The sequence below is a fragment of the Echiichthys vipera genome, assembly GCF_963691815.1.
Source record: "Echiichthys vipera genome assembly, chromosome: 13".
Lineage (NCBI taxonomy): Eukaryota > Metazoa > Chordata > Actinopteri > Perciformes > Trachinidae > Echiichthys > Echiichthys vipera.
In genome coordinates this window covers 24,028,701-24,046,744 of record NC_139838.1, presented here as the reverse complement: position 1 = coordinate 24,046,744, position 18,044 = coordinate 24,028,701, and the positions used below count along the sequence as shown (strand labels likewise).

At 42.0% G+C, this 18,044-nt stretch overlaps 2 protein-coding genes across 3 annotated transcripts; both read left to right on the top strand.

The window, feature by feature from the left end:
* The first annotated feature begins 115 nt into the window (after window positions 1–115).
* usf2 (upstream transcription factor 2, c-fos interacting) lies at window positions 116–9,116 on the top strand. 2 transcript variants are annotated; one of them, XM_083925121.1, is made up of 11 exons: window positions 116–550; window positions 1,226–1,269; window positions 1,516–1,628; window positions 2,772–2,891; window positions 3,145–3,301; window positions 3,877–3,964; window positions 4,245–4,289; window positions 4,943–5,001; window positions 6,308–6,399; window positions 6,865–6,993; window positions 7,630–9,116. In XM_083925121.1, the coding sequence occupies exons 1-11, from the start codon at window positions 513–515 to the stop codon at window positions 7,717–7,719; spliced, it is 975 nt and encodes a 324-aa protein (XP_083781247.1). In that variant the 5' UTR covers window positions 116–512; the 3' UTR covers window positions 7,720–9,116. The 2 variants fall into 2 exon arrangements, with proteins under 2 accessions (XP_083781247.1, XP_083781248.1); XM_083925122.1 differs by lacking the exon at window positions 4,245–4,289.
* Window positions 9,117–12,030: 2,914 nt separating this feature from the next.
* tekt2 (tektin 2 (testicular)) lies at window positions 12,031–16,045 on the top strand (the record flags this gene model as incomplete). The annotated part of the gene is made up of 9 exons (XM_083926092.1): window positions 12,031–12,186; window positions 12,335–12,460; window positions 13,430–13,635; window positions 13,722–13,865; window positions 14,681–14,795; window positions 14,932–15,039; window positions 15,175–15,318; window positions 15,445–15,524; window positions 15,841–16,045. The coding sequence occupies 9 exons, from the start codon at window positions 12,031–12,033 to the stop codon at window positions 16,043–16,045; spliced, it is 1,284 nt and encodes a 427-aa protein (XP_083782218.1).
* Between the last annotated feature and the right edge of the window lie 1,999 nt (window positions 16,046–18,044).

Sequence of the window (18,044 nt, the reverse complement as noted above, 5' to 3'; positions counted from 1 at the left end):
ACTGTTACAAAGTGTTACAGTAACAGAAAGACACCAGTTTCCACCCGTAATAAAATGAACAAACTAATCCACTCCGTGTCTTATTGTCCGCATGTCGCAGCTTTGCGCGGATGAACAGCAGCTGTGCGCCGCGGAGCGACAAAAAGGCAACCCCAAGGACAAAAAGATTTCCAGCGAACGCTTTAAAAAAAACAAAAAAGAGGAAATAATCTCCCATCTGTGCATCCAGCAGTTAATCTAAAAGACTCTAACGATCTTAACCCCTCAGACCAGGGCACCGCCGCCTCCGTGAAGCTGCGTAAAGCCCCGGAGAGTGTTTTTTTCCGCACAGACGCAGACGACTCCCCTCCTGCTCAGCAGCGGCCTCCATTTTAGCTCCTTGCCCGGTCGGTGCCTCACGTGTCCTGGACTGTCTTTCTCACATGACCCGTGTGTTTGTCCCCGTGATCAGCGCTTCCATCTCCGTAAATCAGTGTCGTTGAATATCGGCGTTTTACACCCGCAAAACCTTCATGGATATGCTGGAGCAGAGTCTGGACAGCTCGGCGAGGTGAGAGGCTGCTGCCCGCTTCCTGCTCTGCCATGGCTCCCTCCACGGCCTAAAAACCTCCCTTTTCCCCCTCTCCTTGCAACGCAATGCTCCGTTAATAGATAGATACTTTTAATATGTGTGCATTGTTCCGTTTCTACCTCCTGGTTGAGTCAGTGCGCAGTTTACGCGGATGATGCGGTTCATCCATAAAGACGTTTTCAGCAGATATTGTGCGCTCTTTTGCAAATGTGTAACATCACGATTACTGTTTTATTCACTGGGTTAGAAAAGGTCAATGCACAGCAGCAGTTAGTGTCTGTTTTCAGGGTAATTACCGTTTCTCTGTGTAATCTAATGCAACTCATTTATGATTAAAATGTTTAAATTAAACTAGGAGGGGCGTTATAGTGATTTGTGAAGTTTTCCTCGCCTTGTGCGGTGAATGAACGCACTTTGACTCCAGTTTTTATTATCAAATAATCGTTGTTTCCCCTCTGGAAGTGGCAGAAAACCTGATTTGTTTTCACGCTTCCACGCCAGTAAGGACTTTATTATTTATGTCTTATTATCCATCATCTCCTCAGTGAACACCTGGGGGCGCCCTTCACCCACAGCTGCCCATGAGAGTTTGATGCACTTGCTCATTTATGATAAATAATTGACTCACCGGTGTTTTCTTTTTCTTTTTTTCAGTCACGACAAACAGGAAACAGAAGAGGTGGTGCACATACAGGAAGGTGGGAGCCTCGTTTCTTCTAACCCTGACGAATGAAACAAATAATGCAAATTGAGGTTTTGCTGCTTTGAAACACAGATAATGGATCTAAAATGTCAAAATCCAACTCTGAGCACAATGTGTGGACGTCTCTGCAGAAACGCAACCACTCACATCTGTGTTTATGGTTTAACGGTGCAGCGACTCACACTTGAAACATGTTTCTCCACTAATTGATGAGTTGGTTTAATTGACCTGTGTGTTGCAGGAGAGACGGTGGGGACGGAGGAGCAGACTGCAGTGACCATCACCGGCGTCCCGCAGGCTGCGTTCGCTGACAATGTCCAGTACCAGTTCCGTACAGAGAACAGTGGAGGACAGGTGAGAGCGCGGAGAACCTCTTTTCTACAACATTAGTTAGTTGAGATTTACATTCAGGAAGTCTCATGGATCAAAATGTGTTTTCTTATGCAAGAGAGACAAAACACAGACACACACAAAGCAGATATCACACACTTATGAATACATACCGGCAGTCGAGCTGTCCCTCTCTGTCAGTGATGGAAATGGAGACGTTTTACCCGTGGACTCTTCTCTCTTTCTCGCTCTTTCTACTCACAACCATGAGCAAACACTTACACGTAACTGTGCGATATTTCATATCAAAGTTTGGCACTTTCGTCTGAATTCTTCTCCGCCAACATTAGTCGACAAAGCGTCATTTTGCTCTTAGTCGACTGAGTTTTCTTTAGTCGATCAGTCTTTTTTTTTAAAGAAGATGCTGAATGATGTATTTCCCCCAAACCTCTCTGGTAAACACAGAATTTAATTTGTAATTCCGGCTTTTTTTTTTAGCTCTTTGGTTTTGGAAAAGTTAGAAAAAAACACCCATGATGCTCTAAATTTAATGCTGACTATTGCTCTTACTACGTCTCCATTCACAACATGCGGAGTGAGCCAGAGCCGGGGTTTAATGTTCAGTGTGCGGTTAGATCAGGGGTGTCAGTGATACAGTAGCCCTTTACTGTATCACTGACACCCCTGATCTAACCGCTGTGGCTGCAGAAAACAAAACACACCTGACTCGACTCATTCAATCACCTGAACTGTCTTCACACAGTTGATGTGCTGGATCAGGTGTGTTCTTGCTTCCTGCGCAGCCACAGCGGCCCTTTACTGGATCACTTTCACACCCCTGGGTTAGATGACTGTAGGTCCCCTCGGTAAAAATGTACCAATGTTCACACTAGGCAGTTTTGTAGTCACTAATTTGAATTCTAGAAATAACCACAGGCACCTGATATCCAGTTTCTCATGCTTAGAAGCTGAGCAAAACAAAACAGGATGTGGTGTGAAGGTTAGGTTTGAGCACTAGAGAAGGTAAGATCCAACAACTGTGTGCTTACGGGTGAACTTTTTGTCAACAAGTCCTGCTTTAATTTTCAGTTTGTGGAGTAAAACCTACAAAACGTCAAACAAACAAGTTTTTAAAATGATTTTTCTGACTCTTTGCCCTGTCCCCAGGTGACATATCGTGTTGTCCAGGTGACGGACGATCAGTTAGAAGCAACAGCTGATGGGACCGGAGCTGTCAGCGTCGTCTCCGCCGCAGCGTTTGCTGGAGCCCCTCAGGCCGTGGCACAGGTGAGTCAGCGTACTGTGACGCTGAAGCACAAAGGATGTGATTTTTGTCTCATTTGTATGGTGTCCACATCCAATACTTATAAAAGATAAAAATACGGTAAAAGGACCCACAGCTCTGGTTCTCATTCTACATTTGGGCTGAGGGCTACAGCACCATGATGATAACTGGGGAGACTATAAAGACATACACGGCCTGACCATATATTCTGTATCTGCTGTTTTCTTGTTTGACCGATGCTCCACCTTTCCCCAGGCTGTTATCCAGAACCCTTTCAGTAATGGGGGCAGTCCCGGCGGGGAGACTGTGGGAGGAGAAACACGTTTCGCTTATTTCCCCGCCGCCACCGTCAGCGATGGAACAGCCGTGTCCGTGCAGGCGACCTCTGACCCAACGATAGCACAGGCAGGAGGTGAGGAAACGGCACTCGCTCCCAAAACGACACAGATGTCTTTTCGTTTTTTTTCACTTGCTCTGCTCATGCTGCGTTCAAGTGTCATGGGAAGTCTGAATTTTCGGACCTCCAACTAGGAAAAGTGGACTGGAATTTAAGGGAGATCCACTTACCCCGAATTCGCTCGTAGGAGGTTACACTTTGACAGGTATTCCAGTGCTCGCCCAGTCAGAGGTCCGAAACTTCGGACTTCCCGTGGCGCTAGAACGCAGCATTTCTTTCACGTGTCGGGGGAGGAGGGAGCGTCAGAGGTCAGGCAGGGGGAAGAGGGTGGGACTTTGGAGGGAATCGCTGTGAGACATGAAAGAAGGGTAAGAATTGCTTTAATTTCTTAATAAAATGGGAGAACGCTCCAGTACTCTTCATTTGTCACGTATTTAATCCACACAGGAGAATACTAAATAGGCTTTCCCATGTGTTTATTTCACATCAACTATTTATTTATTGAATAACCAGAAAACATGCTGTATGGTGGTCCGGCCCTAACTTGAGGAGAACTTTATTTTTCCATCATTTGTCTCTTTAAAATCCAGGCCAGTTTTACGTGATGATGAGCCCCCCCGAGGTGCTTCAGACAGCGGCCCCTCGTACCATCGCACCACGCACACACACCTACACTGCGTGAGTATAACAAAGCACGTCCCAGCACATTCATCCCATCCCTGAAGTTACCGAATCAAACCATAACTCTCCTCCCTCCCCCACGTGTTTGGCCGACTTCTCACTCCCCTTCCCTGTAACTTCACGGTGGATCGGATACTTTTTGACCTTCTTCCTTCCCTTTCTGGAATGATTAGTTATGTCATTGTGTGTATAAATGAAGATACAATAAAAAGAAATCAACACAAAAACATCCAACATCTGAAAACCACACTCTGTCCTACTTACCTGCCATCCCCAGAGACCTTGGTGAAAGCGAGATGTTGCAGCATGGCAGTTCAAACTGGTGAGAAGAACTTTCACATACGCCCCCACCCTGCCCCCATCATGTGTTGTAGAGACAGACGTTTGATGTCTCTAATTGATCTTTAGCATACTTGTGTCGTGAACTACATGTTGACAGGTAGCTTCAGAGTAGCAGTATCGATGGCTTGAGTCCTGTTGGCACAAATAAGAGTCATTATTCATCTTTACCAGTGTCTGAATCCCACAAACCTTTTCCCCTGGAGGACCTGAAGGTTCAGCTGTTGCCTGCACCTTCTTCCCCGGGGTCAATAGAGATCAATTAATGGTGCATTTGTCTTCCTGTCAACCAGCCAAAAAAACAAAAAATAAAAGACAGAACATTTGTTAAGATGCATCTGAAGATAAAGGTTTGTAGTTCAGGTGTTAGAGACTTGGTTAATATTGAAAATTTTGGATAATTATGGATTAAAAACTAAGTGCAGGACAGAGGAACATGTATAAAACAGGAGAAAGAGTCTGCACACAAACATACTGTATATTTATTAAATTACCACCAAGGTGACGTTTCAGCGTTCTGCTCTGGAAGTGTAATAAATATATATGTCATGGGAGTGTTATCTAACGTGCGGACTCTTGTGTTAATATTAAAAAATAATTCATAATTTCACTGTTAAATTTGCTGTGTCTTTACAGGAAGGTGGAGGGTCCACGGGCGCCCAGGGATGAGAGGCGAAGAGCACAGCACAATGAAGGTCTGTGCTCCCGGTGGTCGTGTTGAGGGTCTTTATGTCGAGCTAACTCAAAGTTCAGTTCACACCGATGAATTTGAACCAGTTGATGCTCATAATTAACATTTTAGAGCTTTAGTTAACAGTCCGAACTAAATGTTTTTTGTAGAACAAAACCTCCTCCTGGTTTCTTTAACTCGTGTCGTGTCAAATTAGTTTCGAATGTGGCATAAATTCATTAAAATGTGAGATTTGTTTCCCGTTGCAATCCGTACTGATTTGTTTTTGATAAAATTCCTATTTATAGAAGAGAGCAACACATGAGGCCACGGACATGAGGCCTCGCCCCCATTCTGGTGAAAACAAACTGTCGTCTTTGACTGGCGGTAAATACAAACCCCGCCGTAATCTGTCCTGATTTCGCCTATTTTACGTTAACTGGCCTGGAAACCTCCTGTAATTGGCTAACGTTAGTCAGGCAGACAGATATATTACGTCATTGCAGAGCGATTATCGACGTTATGTGGAGAAAATAAAAAGTTAGGGAATGTTTATCCAGTTGACCGGTGGAGAAGTGTGTAAACGAGCTCACTCAGTGTCCAGAGGTGACGCACACACACATTTATTCCTACCTCACTGAATCACCAGATCTATGACAATGATCCCTTTCACTGTCTTTAATATCCTGTTGTTTTGGTTTTACTCTGTGAAACAAAACAAACAGCCGAGGCTTTGTCCACCTGAGGTTAAATAAAGGTGGAAATGTTCTGACTTTCTCTCTCTGACACACTCACCGCATCTTTCTGACATCATTCTATCAATAAATATGTAAATATTACTTGTATTTCCTCAAATGTAATCAAATTTATTTTTCTCACTCCTGTATTTCGTATTAGCGCCTATAAAACTCAGGTCTTCACCTTTGTTTTCACTGACGAGGGGGCGCGGCCTTTTATGTGACGTAGTGTTGCTCTCTTCTATGTCTGAATGCCAGTTGCACTCGCAGCACTGGTGTGGTTTCACCCATCAAATAGTGTCTTTAAAAGGTTTGGTTCGGGTTTAGGTCGAGTAAAACGCGTATCGACGGAGAGTATTTGACACAACAGGTAGATCCTCAGGTGGCGTTCTGCATTAAACATTACTTCACATTGTTAACTTTACGCTCACGTTGCTTCTACTGCCGTCTTTCAGCATGTTCACGCATGATGCTTCATTTTGTCTTTGTTAGACAACAGATGTGTCCAAGTTTCCTTCAGTGGCATGTTTTGTTGTGTATACTATGTATTTATTTGTATTTCAAGTTTAAAAAATATGTTTTCTTTCTTTCCAGTGGAGAGAAGAAGAAGAGACAAGATTAACAACTGGATTGTGACACTTTCAAAAATCATCCCTGACTGTAGCATAGACAGCAGAACTGGAGCGGTGAGTGCTGCACAGAAACCTGCCCCCCTCAAAATAATGTTTTGTATTTTCCAAAGCATGTAAAATGCTTGTGACTGCTTATTTTGATTAGATTAAATCTGGCTCTTTCTCTTTTTAAAGCTGCATCTGTGTTTTCTGCAGACTGCGTGTGTGCATGCTGACGCTGTTGCATCCAGTCTCATGAACCTGACCACTTCCATACTTGAATCAATGCATTTTCTGTGCATTATGCCTTTTCATCCGCTTGCATTACTGATGAAGTTGAAACCGCGACCGATGACTCACAGCTTTAATCAAAACGAGACTCTGTTAAGTAGTGTTGTGGCCGTGCTCGAGTTTGACTGAAAGGATCTGAAATGTTTAGTTCAGACCACACTGGGAGGGAAAACCTGAAGCATTAAATAATCGTTGTGTTGAGTCATAATTGACCCGTTAAGTCTCATCTCCATGTGCTGTTTCTCTCAGAGCAAAGGAGGCATCCTGTCTAAAGCCTGCGACTACATCCGAGAGCTGCGTCAGAGTAACCAGCGACTGCAGGACAGCTACAAAGAGGTGGAGCGAGTCGAGATGGACAACGAGCTGCTTAGACAACAGGTCGATTCCCTCTATATTTCTTCCATTCACTCGTGCGTCACCTTTTTATTTTGCACGATAGACGGGAAACATTTGAGACGCAGGGCCTGTGAACGTAAGGTCGCCCTGTTTCATTTGTCATGTCGTACTTTTAAGCTACGCCTTCACGTACATCACACACAAATATTTCACTTATTTTATCACAAAAGTAAAACAGGAGTAAAATACACTTCACATCGTTCAAAGCCTCTTTTTTTGATGCTGTACTTGCTGTCACTCAAGCTGCATAATAATGTCATTATAGCAACTAATGTTAGGTTTTAGAGGAGCTGCCATAATAGCATCCAAGTTATAATTACAGTTCTCATAACTCACTAACTTGAGGACTCTTATTTCATATAATGCCTCCGCACGATACATGAGAAAGAAGCTGATTTTGGGCCCAATTCACCGCTCTTGACACTCGTCAGCAAAGCCCCGTTTTTTGGCTTTTAAAAACATTATATCAAAACTTTCTGTTTAACCTACAAATATGGTGTAATGTTAAACTAAAGTGTAACTTCCTATCTTTGTAACCATATGGCACACTACCATAGGTCGTTATGTACAAGGTCAATTTTGTATTTATTGTTCTAATTATCTCCATTTTATTTCCAGATTGAGGAACTGAAGAACGATAATGCACTGCTTCGAGCACAGCTACAACAGCACGGCGTAGAAGTCAACGGAGATGCAACGCCGCAGTGATTGTGGGACTGGACACGTGTAACGTCACAAACACAAATGTCGCATCCTCTCCCACCCACCTGAACAATAGCAGGAAAGGAATAACAATGAGAGACGATCTCCATCTGAAATTGGACCACACAAACACACACAAAGAGGGTTTGAGATGAACACTGAAGGACTGCAAACTGCCTCCTCCACCTCCCGCTGTTCGAGGCGCCGAACGCTCTGAAATCCGTTAACTGTGTAGCTAACTGAACCTCGCACCTCCGCTTCAAGGAACACGACCTCCGCACAGCACCGCCACGCTTCCACCAAACCTTTCTTTTTACCTTAAGTTATGAACCTGCCACAGAATATTTTTCTTTTTAATGATTTCACCTTTTTATCGTACTGCAAACTTCTCCTCCTACTTCCTTTATTCGTTGTTGACATTTGCTGTGTTTGAAACTACTAAATGTGTCACGGACGATAGCTCCCCCGTTTATCTTTTTCTTAATTTATTAGTGTTTGAGGAATGTGTGCACGGAAAGAAAAGCTGATAGCAGAATTGACTCTTCTCCCCCCAGCAACAAACAAATCATTAAATCAGATATTTTTTATCATGCTCATCACTGTTACCAAGGATACTTTTACTGTCAGTGGATCATGTGTGTGTGTATATAGTTGATCTGCGTGCAATTTGAGGTAACTTTACATTTCTGCCTCTTTACGGCGACACTCCAAGCACCACAAAACTTTATAAACATCATCCAGTGGCAGTAAACAAATACAAATCTATAAGACTTTTCTGCCAGTTGAAGTAAAAGCAGGCATGGAGGTTTAAAGTTTTAGTTCAAGGCGTTAATAGAGGCCTGTTGGAGAATCTAGGTGTTGACGTAGCTCAGGTAATTGGGATAGTGCACTGGCAAGTGGTTCCCAGACTCAATGGAGTCTTTACATATGGAGTTTAGATCGCTCTTGTGTCCCCATTAGGTGCAATGTACAGATAAATATGAATAAGGAGACGATTTTCAAGGTGGAAATACATTTTTTTTTTTTTAAATGGGCATTAAAAGTATGGTTGGTATCTGCTAAATAGGTCACTGGTGTAATGCACTGGAATAGAGGTTCAGTCATGAGAGGTCGTGGTTGGAGACGGGCCTCTGTTCGGTCCACTGGTCCTGCTGCATTTTCACGGACACCCAAAGTGGCTTTTTTTTTGCAATCTTCCCTAATTCTCTAAAACTTTGGGGAACCGTTGCTGCTGACAGACGGCCGTGAAAACCACCATGGTCAGGAATGTGCTGAGGGTAGTTTGGATGTGAGTGATAATAGTTGTAACTAACCAGCTTTTGTCTACACTGAGAGTCACCACGGCATGGAAATATAACCACTGGCATGACTAATTCTGATACTACAATAAAACAGAAGTGTTTATACCCGAGTGTCGCAGGTGTTGCCTACATTTTGTGTGTTTCCTGGTCGCCTTTGAGCAGCGAGAAGGTCATGTTGGAGGTCAAATGGAAATATTGTGTGTTTGATGTTTTTCTAATTTCATATTTCAACTTTATGATTTTATTTTTACATGGGACATAACGCATTAATGAACATTTACATGTAAATATGTGTGGGATTGTCGCCAGGCGGCTAATTTGCATCCCATCTCCCATTAGCTTTTAGCAATTGTTTTGAATATGATGTGTAGTTTGCCAGGTTTTTTTTCTTCGTTTAAATGACAATCAATTAATTTACAATATCATGGCAAAGAAAAAAATGACATAACACCTCTCAACATACAAGGATAAATAAAGATGACTTAAATTGAATTTATAAAATAATATGGAACAAATAAAAGCCAGTAGAAAAAAATAATAGTGAAAATAATAAATAATAGGTAATCAAAATTATTTTGTAGTTGCTAATGCAAGCTAACTAATGAGAATACTTTACTTTCCTGGTAACGTTAACGGTTGACTATGAAGAATGAGCAGAACAACGCCATCTAGTGTCGCAAAATCATAATCGCAACAACAAAAAATAATTCCAGCAGTCGGGTTGCCATGTTGGTCAAACCCGGCTCAGACCAGAGTCTGTTTGAGCCTGTTTGAACCCATCCCCTCCGGCAAATCGCACCATAACAACAAGTATTGTAGAAGAGTTTGACTGTCAGTTAGCGTTAGCCGTTACAGCTAAGTAAACATGAAAGTTAGCTTACCGATAAAGGAGAAACGTAGCCATTTCGTCCTGCGTTTTAATGCCGTAGAACTCAGTCCATGGAGTAAATGCTTGGCCTATATTGACTCTCATTTTTGCCACCTCAGGTCAATCAGCTGCTGGGACAAATAACACCCACTTCCCTTTACCCAGTGTCAGCCTACAGTAGCTGCACTGAACAACAGACCGCCCTGGAAACCGCCCTATTAGCTTTAGCCTACTGTGTAATTGTCGAAATTAAAATATTAATTCAGACTAAATATATTTTTTTTTTTTTATGGAAAAGCAATACTTTCATTCTGTACCGCTCAACACGCCCCGTGGCTGTATATATTCGCATGTACAACCGTTAGTGACGTCATGAACGTTGCCGCCTTTTGTTTAAATTATTAAATACTTTTTCACTCGAACGTTGTGTCTGCTCGTTGCCTGGAGACGGCTCGAGTTCTTGTTGCTATAGGAAACCTGGTCCAGAAGAACCAGGCAGCAGCAGCAGCACGCGCCGACTATCTGAACATTCTAGAATTCTGGTGAGTTTAAAATTCAACGTTTGGAAACTTTTAAATGATTCCGTTTTTTAAACAACAACAACAACAACAACAGCAGCAGCAGCAGCAGCAGCAGTTCGTTATATGGGGCTTGTTAAAGGGCGTAACCGTAAACTTTACGGCCTTGTTGTCACCTCGGCAAGGTGAAAAGATCATGGGAGTCAAATGAGCCGTTTTATGGGAACACTAGTGTCCATAGCAACATTAGTTTAGCTAGTTTTAGTTTTTTGTTTCGAACATGTGAAATTAGTAACAAAATAACAAACAACAAGATAACAAAAATAGAAATAATGTAAAGGAAATTTAAAAAAATAAACAAGAAAATGAACAAAATCACAATAACTTTTTTTTTGCCAATAAAACAACAAAAAATAAACAAGAGTAGTAAGAAGAATAAACTTATTAACACCCTTCTCCGTTCTCAAACTTTATCAAATATTGAGTTTTACATTTTAAATGTTTTTCATAATAAAAAGTTGAGACACACAAGCATAATAAAATCACAATAACTTTTTTTTGCCAATAATAGAACAACACAAAATAACCAACAACATATTGAAACACAGAAAAGGAGTAGTTATTCGTGCCGTTTTTAATTCTACAATATTGATGAATTTTATTGTTTTGGACATGTTTAAATGCTACTTTCAAACTTATACATGAACTGTGCATTATGGTAACACAACACTCACCTTAAAGTCACTTCAAAATGCTATTGTTTCACAATATTCAATGATATTGTTTGCAAGTGGGTAAGACTTTACAATAAAGGTATAAATCATATAATAATGCATGACTTGTGATTATTTAATGCATGAATGAATGCAGAAAGTATCATGAATTTCTGTTGCTCACTGTTAACAGAATGATAAAGTCACTATGATTTTATGTGATGAGTTCACGCCTATGGTTCATATTTAATATATCACCAATTAAGGAATGTTTATTTGTAGTTACTGCATGCATCAATTGATTTGATTATTTTTTGGGGACCAGTTTAGTGTAGCATGGAAATATGTACAAAAAACAAAATAATCTACAAATGACAAATTTCTTACGTAAATCATTTGTACCCTCATTGTAAAGTGTTACGTCTAAGTGATACTGAAGGTCAAGGTGTTTTTATTAAGTATAACTACTACACTGTTGGTAGTTGTGTCTATAACAATACATTTTTGAGCTATTCATGTTATTTAAAAGTTAAATTTGCAAATTAACTTATTAACTACTGTATAGCTGCCAAATAGTGCACCACATAATTAATATATTAAAGCAGAACTTTAGTAAAGTACAAGAATAAAATCTCACAAAATCGAAATACTCAATTAAAAATGATAGTGTTTGAGTAAATATAATTTAATGTCCTTTTATCATCCTAAAACATGAACTTGAGTGTTATCTGTGTCATTCAGACTGCAGAGGATACAGCAGTGTGTCCAAAACACTTACTGTCAAAGTAGCATTACGATTTAGGACACTCCGTTGTTAATGTCTGTGTTTACTCCGTGAAACTCAATATGCTTCCTAAAAACAAACTCTGCACATTTAACTGTAATTGTCGATGTTTGCATGTTGCTGCAACAGGAGGATGTCTGCACTTCCTGCAAAGCCCGGCCTGCGCCACAGCGTGTCAGAGTGGAACAGCAACAACCACCAGCTGTCTGCCACGGCGCAACATGAGCGACACGTTTCTAATGTGACCCGGCAGGAAGGGAGGTCTCTACGCAACGAGACCAACTGTAAGGTGGGTTCATGTTCGTGCACAGAAAGCTGAACAGTCAGCTTCACTCTACACAAGGAAGAATACTCCATCGCTCCATGTCCACACACCTTTTATGTGTACGTTTTATCAACCTCCCCTCTGTATTTTTCTTGCCGCCTTTTCTCCGTAGACAACCTGGGATGAAAGCGATACCTGTCGCAGGCTGAGTGACCGGGCATGGGACGTGGCCCGGTGGAAAGAGGTGTTAGAAACCTGCGCACAGAAAGTGGACAAAGAGATGGAGGCTCTGACCCTGGTGATTTTTGTCCCAAAAACCTAAAACACTAAGTTTGGCTCATTTTATGTTCATAACAGTTTAAAGATGTTATTTAAGTTTAATAGTCTCCCTTAGAGAGAGGGGGAGAAGTTCAGCCATGCGTGAGGAACTCGGAGTAGAGCCGCTGCTCCTTTGCGTTGAAAGGAGCCAGTTGGGGTGGTTCGGGCATCTAGTAAGGATGAACCCTGGGCGCCTCCCTAGGGAGGTGTTCCAGGCACGTCCAGCTGGGAGGAGGCCTCGGGGAAGACCCAGGACCAGGTGGAGAGATTATATCTCCACACTGGCCTGGGAACGCCTCAGGATCCCCCAGTTAGAGCTGGTTAATGTGGCCCGGGAAAGGGAAGTTTGGGGTCCCCTGCTAAAGCTGCTGCCCCCGCAACCCGACCCCGGATAAGAGGTTGAAGATGAGATGAGATGATATTTATTTGTATGTTTCCCTTAGAGTGAGGGATGGGAATTGAGAACAGGTTCCCGTTAAGAGCCGGTAGAGAAGTGGAATCATAACTGGAGGCGTATTCCTTCGAGCTTATACAGTTCCTTTGACGGAGCTGGCAGGTTTTTCTGACAGTTCATTGCAAAACAATGACGCTGAAAACAGAGAGGAAGTAACGGATGGTGGTATGATAACATTAGTGCCACACAGACTGGCTTAGCAGATCATTTCTTTGTATGACTCTGATAATAAAACAGTTGCATTGGTGCTGAAAACATGCGTAGGCCGCCTTTTTTCCACACATAAAATTCATGAGGAATCAAAAAGGGAATCAATAAACAATCAGACTGATAAGCAGCGTCGATACCAGCACTGGTATGAATATGATCTGATCAATTCCCATCCCAGTGTCAGTATTCTTGGAATCACAGCGGCCGTCCCTTCACTGAATAACGATCATACTGTTGAGTACAGGTGTGACTGAGCTGAACCTCTGTCTTCGTGTGTGCTATCAGTCCAAAGAGCAAACCGAGCAGGCCCTGGCTGCGACTGCTGTTCCCCTGGAGGTCGGTAGTGAATGCGTGACGCTGAGGGACGGACGGCGAGGTTACGAGCTCGCCACTGACCCCGTCGACGAACAGCTGAAAAAAGAAGTGGAGCTGATTGAAAGAGTGCAACAAGTTCTGCAGCAGCACGTCGACAAGGCCTTTGAGCAGCTGTGGTAAGAGACGCTAGGGCGTGACGCAGAAATTGCAAAAGATATTTCTGCTTTTTCTTTGACCTCCTTTTCCTTGTTGTTGTTTCCAGTGTTTTGCAGGAGGCTCGGCACCAGCTGACTGCTGACATCCAAAACAAAATGGACGCCCTGGACATTGATATGTCCTGCCTCTCACTTACTATAAAGTCACCTCAGATCTCCCTGAAGACCAACCCGACCCGCATACCATCAGGGTAACCAAAACCAAAATATACACAGAACTTTTTACATCCATATTATAAGAATTTTACTTTTACTGGAACGTGTAGTTTCCTTTAAAGGTGCCATGTTGTAAAAAGTGAGAATTCCATGTCTTTTTTTATTATAAAAGCAGGTTGAGCTTCTATATAAATACTTTTAAAGTATAAAAACAGTCCACGGAGAAATGCACACCGCCCATATTCAGAAACTATGTCTTTAAATGAGCAGTAAGGACTTTGGAGAGGTTGTGATGTCACAACTATACTATATATAAAGGTAGAAAGTGCCCCCGGCTGCAATGACGGTGCAGAGACACGCTGACCAATCAGAGCAGACTGGGCTTTTTCGGGAGGGGGTCTTAAAGAGACAGGCTCTAAAATGGAGCCTTTCAGTGAATACAGGTATATTCAGACAGACAATATGAGAATAATGACATGTTTTTTGAACATTAAAGCATAAAACATGTTCTAAAAGAAACCTAAAATACAAGTATGAACCTGAAAATGAGCAGAATATGTGGACCTTTAAAGATACTCAAATTACGGGGGGAAAACTGGGCGGGGGTTGTCTCCACATGGCTCTCAAACCGTCTATTAAAACAAGCAACAGAGAAACTTGGATTACAGCCCTCACAGAGGGAGAGTGACTTCATTCTCTGTTACTATATCTTTACATAGAAAACTGTTGTTTGCTGTTTTATTAATGTTCTGAATATTGAGTACAGTAAAATGATGCTTCCTTTTTCAACTTCCCTGCTTATTTCAAGCTTCGTAGCTAAAACGCTGAAATGTCATTGTCATTGTTGCAGTTCCTGCACCCCCCAGGAGTGGGTCCAGTTCAGCCAGTATAACGTGGCTTGTGCCCAGGAGGCCATGCAGGTGTCCCAGCAAATGAGGGAGGACACGAGTCTCACCAGAGCCCAGGTGTGTACGATTTGATTAAACCTGGCTATATTTGTAGTGCAAACACTACCTGGCAAAATAAATGTTTTTATAACCATTTAGCACAGGGCTGAACACTGATGCAGGCATATTTCCCTCTCTATCCTGTTTTTCTTAGCTGCAGAATGAGTTGGATACTCAGCGCAGAGCCACAGAGTTTGCTCTTCGTAAGCGTAATCACCATGAAGAGCAGGCTCGCGATGAGCTGGAGTGGCAAATTAGAAATGTGAGTAATCTAATAGTTTTTAAGAGCACTGTGGATTTGTGATTAAGCATGAAGGGTTTAATCCAGCCCTGCTCCTAGTACGTAAGTTATTGTTCATAGAAAAGTATTTCTGACTGTCTGTACACCTGCGTGTAGACTGAAGATGAAATGGCAGAAATGGAGAGCGACATCCACGGGCTGGATGCTGATCTGCAGGCGAAGACGGCCTCGCTGAAACTGGCTCACACCCGACTGGAGAACAGGACCAACAGACCCGGCATGGACCTCTGCAGAGACGAGGTTTTAAATAAAGCGCATATCAGCTCTAGAATAATTAGCAGCAGCAGTGGAAGTCACAGTGGTCAGGTCAGGTTAGGTCATTTGGGTTTATGCTACTTTAATCTTTTCCTTCCTGTTTGTTTGCAGGTTCAGCACGGCCTCGTTAATGAGGTTCATCAGCTGGAGGCCACAGTCATGGCTCTGACACAGAAGCTTTCTGAAGCTCAGTGAGTCACAATTTTCTTTCTATGATCCCCAGTTGGAGGTCACAGCCATCCACACTTTCATTTACCTGTTCGTCAACAAACAGGATTTAAAGTCGACCCACAGGAGGGTCAGAAAGTGACAAAGAAACGTTCAGGGTGGCCGAAGTCATTCCCCACTTGCCTCCACATTCAACGTCAGCAACACAACAGAAATATAAAGATAACATTCATTCTGTACATGTAAAGTAAAGTAAAGTATAAAATCCTCAGGCCCAACAGATCAAAAGTGTTTTGAATGCCAATGTCTAAAACTTTTACCCCTGCTTGTCTCGCTCAGACACTCTCTGCAGAGGATGAAGCTCCATCACTCCCGCATGCTGCAGGATCTGTCCAGGAAACAGGAAGCCCTGTCTCTGGAACAACGAAGCATGAACACCCGCACGCGCCTCACATCCCCCTCCTGCAGTGATAAAACCCCGGTGCTGCTGGTTTCACTCACAAACTCCAGTGGCAGGAGCAACCTGCAGCTGCTGGCTCAGTAAGGACACGGACATGACCCAGCAAACAAATTAACGTATTTTACGGATTATAAATCGCTCCGGAGTAAAAGTCGCACCAGCTAAAAATGCATAATATAGAAGGAAAAAAACAGATATAAGTCGCATTTTTGGGGGGAAATGTATTTGATAAAATCCAACACCAAGAAACGACATTTCATCTTGAAAGGCAATTTCAAAATAAAACTAGAATAGAGAACAACAGGCTGAGTAAGTGTTTACGTTATATGACGCATGAACAACGAGCTGAGAACGTGCCTGGTGTGTTAACGTAACATGTTACGGTAAGAGTCATTCACAGAACTATAACATATAGAACATGCTCTACGTTTACCAAACACTCTGTCACTGCTAATCACACAGAACTATAACATATAGAACATGCTCTACGTTTACCAAACACTCTGTCACTAATCACACAGAACTATAAACATATAGAACATGCTCTACGTTTACCAAACACTGTCACTAATCACACAGAACTATAACATATAGAACATGCTCTACGTTTACCAAACACTCTGTCACTGCTAATCACACAGAACTATAACATATAGAACATGCTCTACGTTTACCAAACACTGTCACTGCTAATCACACAGAACTATAACATATAGAACATGCTCTACGTTTACCAAACACTCTGTCACTAATCACACAGAACTATAACATATAGAACATGCTCTACGTTTACCAAACACTCTGTCACTAATCACACAGAACTATAACATATAGAACATGCTCTACGTTTACCAAACACTCTGTCACTAATCACACAGAACTATAACATACAGAACATGCTCTACGTTTACCAAACACTCTGTCACTAATCACACAGAACTATAACATATAGAACATGCTCTACGTTTACCAAACACTCTGTCACTAATCACACAGAACTATAACATATAGAACATGCTCTACGTTTACCAAACACTCTGTCACTGCTAATCACACAGAACTATAACATATAGAACATGCTCTACGTTTACCAAACACTCTGTCACTGCTAATCACACAGAACTATAACATATAGAACCTGCTCTACGTTTACCAAACACTCTGTCACTCCTAATCACACAGAACTATAACATATAGAACGTGCTCTACGTTTACCAAACACTCCGTCACTAATCACACAGAACTATAACATATAGAACACGCTCTACGTTTACAAACACACCGTCACTAATCACACAGAACTATAACATATAGAACACGCTCTACGTTTACCAAACACTCTGTCACTAATCACACAGAACTATAACATATAGAACATGCTCTACGTTTACCAAACACTCTGTCACTAATCACACAGAACTATAACATATAGAACATGCTCTACATTTACCAAACACTCTGTCACTAATCACACAGAACTTTAACATATAGAACATGCTCTACGTTTACCAAACACTCTGTCACTGCTAATCACACAGAACTATAACATATAGAAAACGCTCTACGTTTACCAAACACTCTGTCACTAATCACACAGAACTATAACATATAGAACCTGCTCTACGTTTACCAAACACTCTGTCACTGCTCATCACTAAATCCACTGAACTCTTCTTCCTCGTTGTCACTTCTGAACAACTCCGCCAACTCCAAGTAGCAGCGAGCATCTGTTTTATCCACAATGCACTTCTGCCATGTCCCGCCCCCGCCCAATTTTGATTGGTTGACGTGTGTGTGTGACGATTGCTGATATACGCCTAGTCTCTTACGTGACTGAGATAAATAATAGCCCGTGCTATTATTTGATATTTTACGGTAATGTGTTAATAATTTCACATATAAGTCGCTCCAGAGTAAAAGTCGCACCCGCGGCCAAACTATGAAAAAAACTGCGGCTTATAATCCGAAAATTACGGTAGTGTGATTCATTGGTTGTTAGTTTTGACCCTGCAGCCAATGTTGATACACTCAATTCTCTTAAAGTTTTTAGCTAATCCCCATTACTACTGAAGAACAAAACACT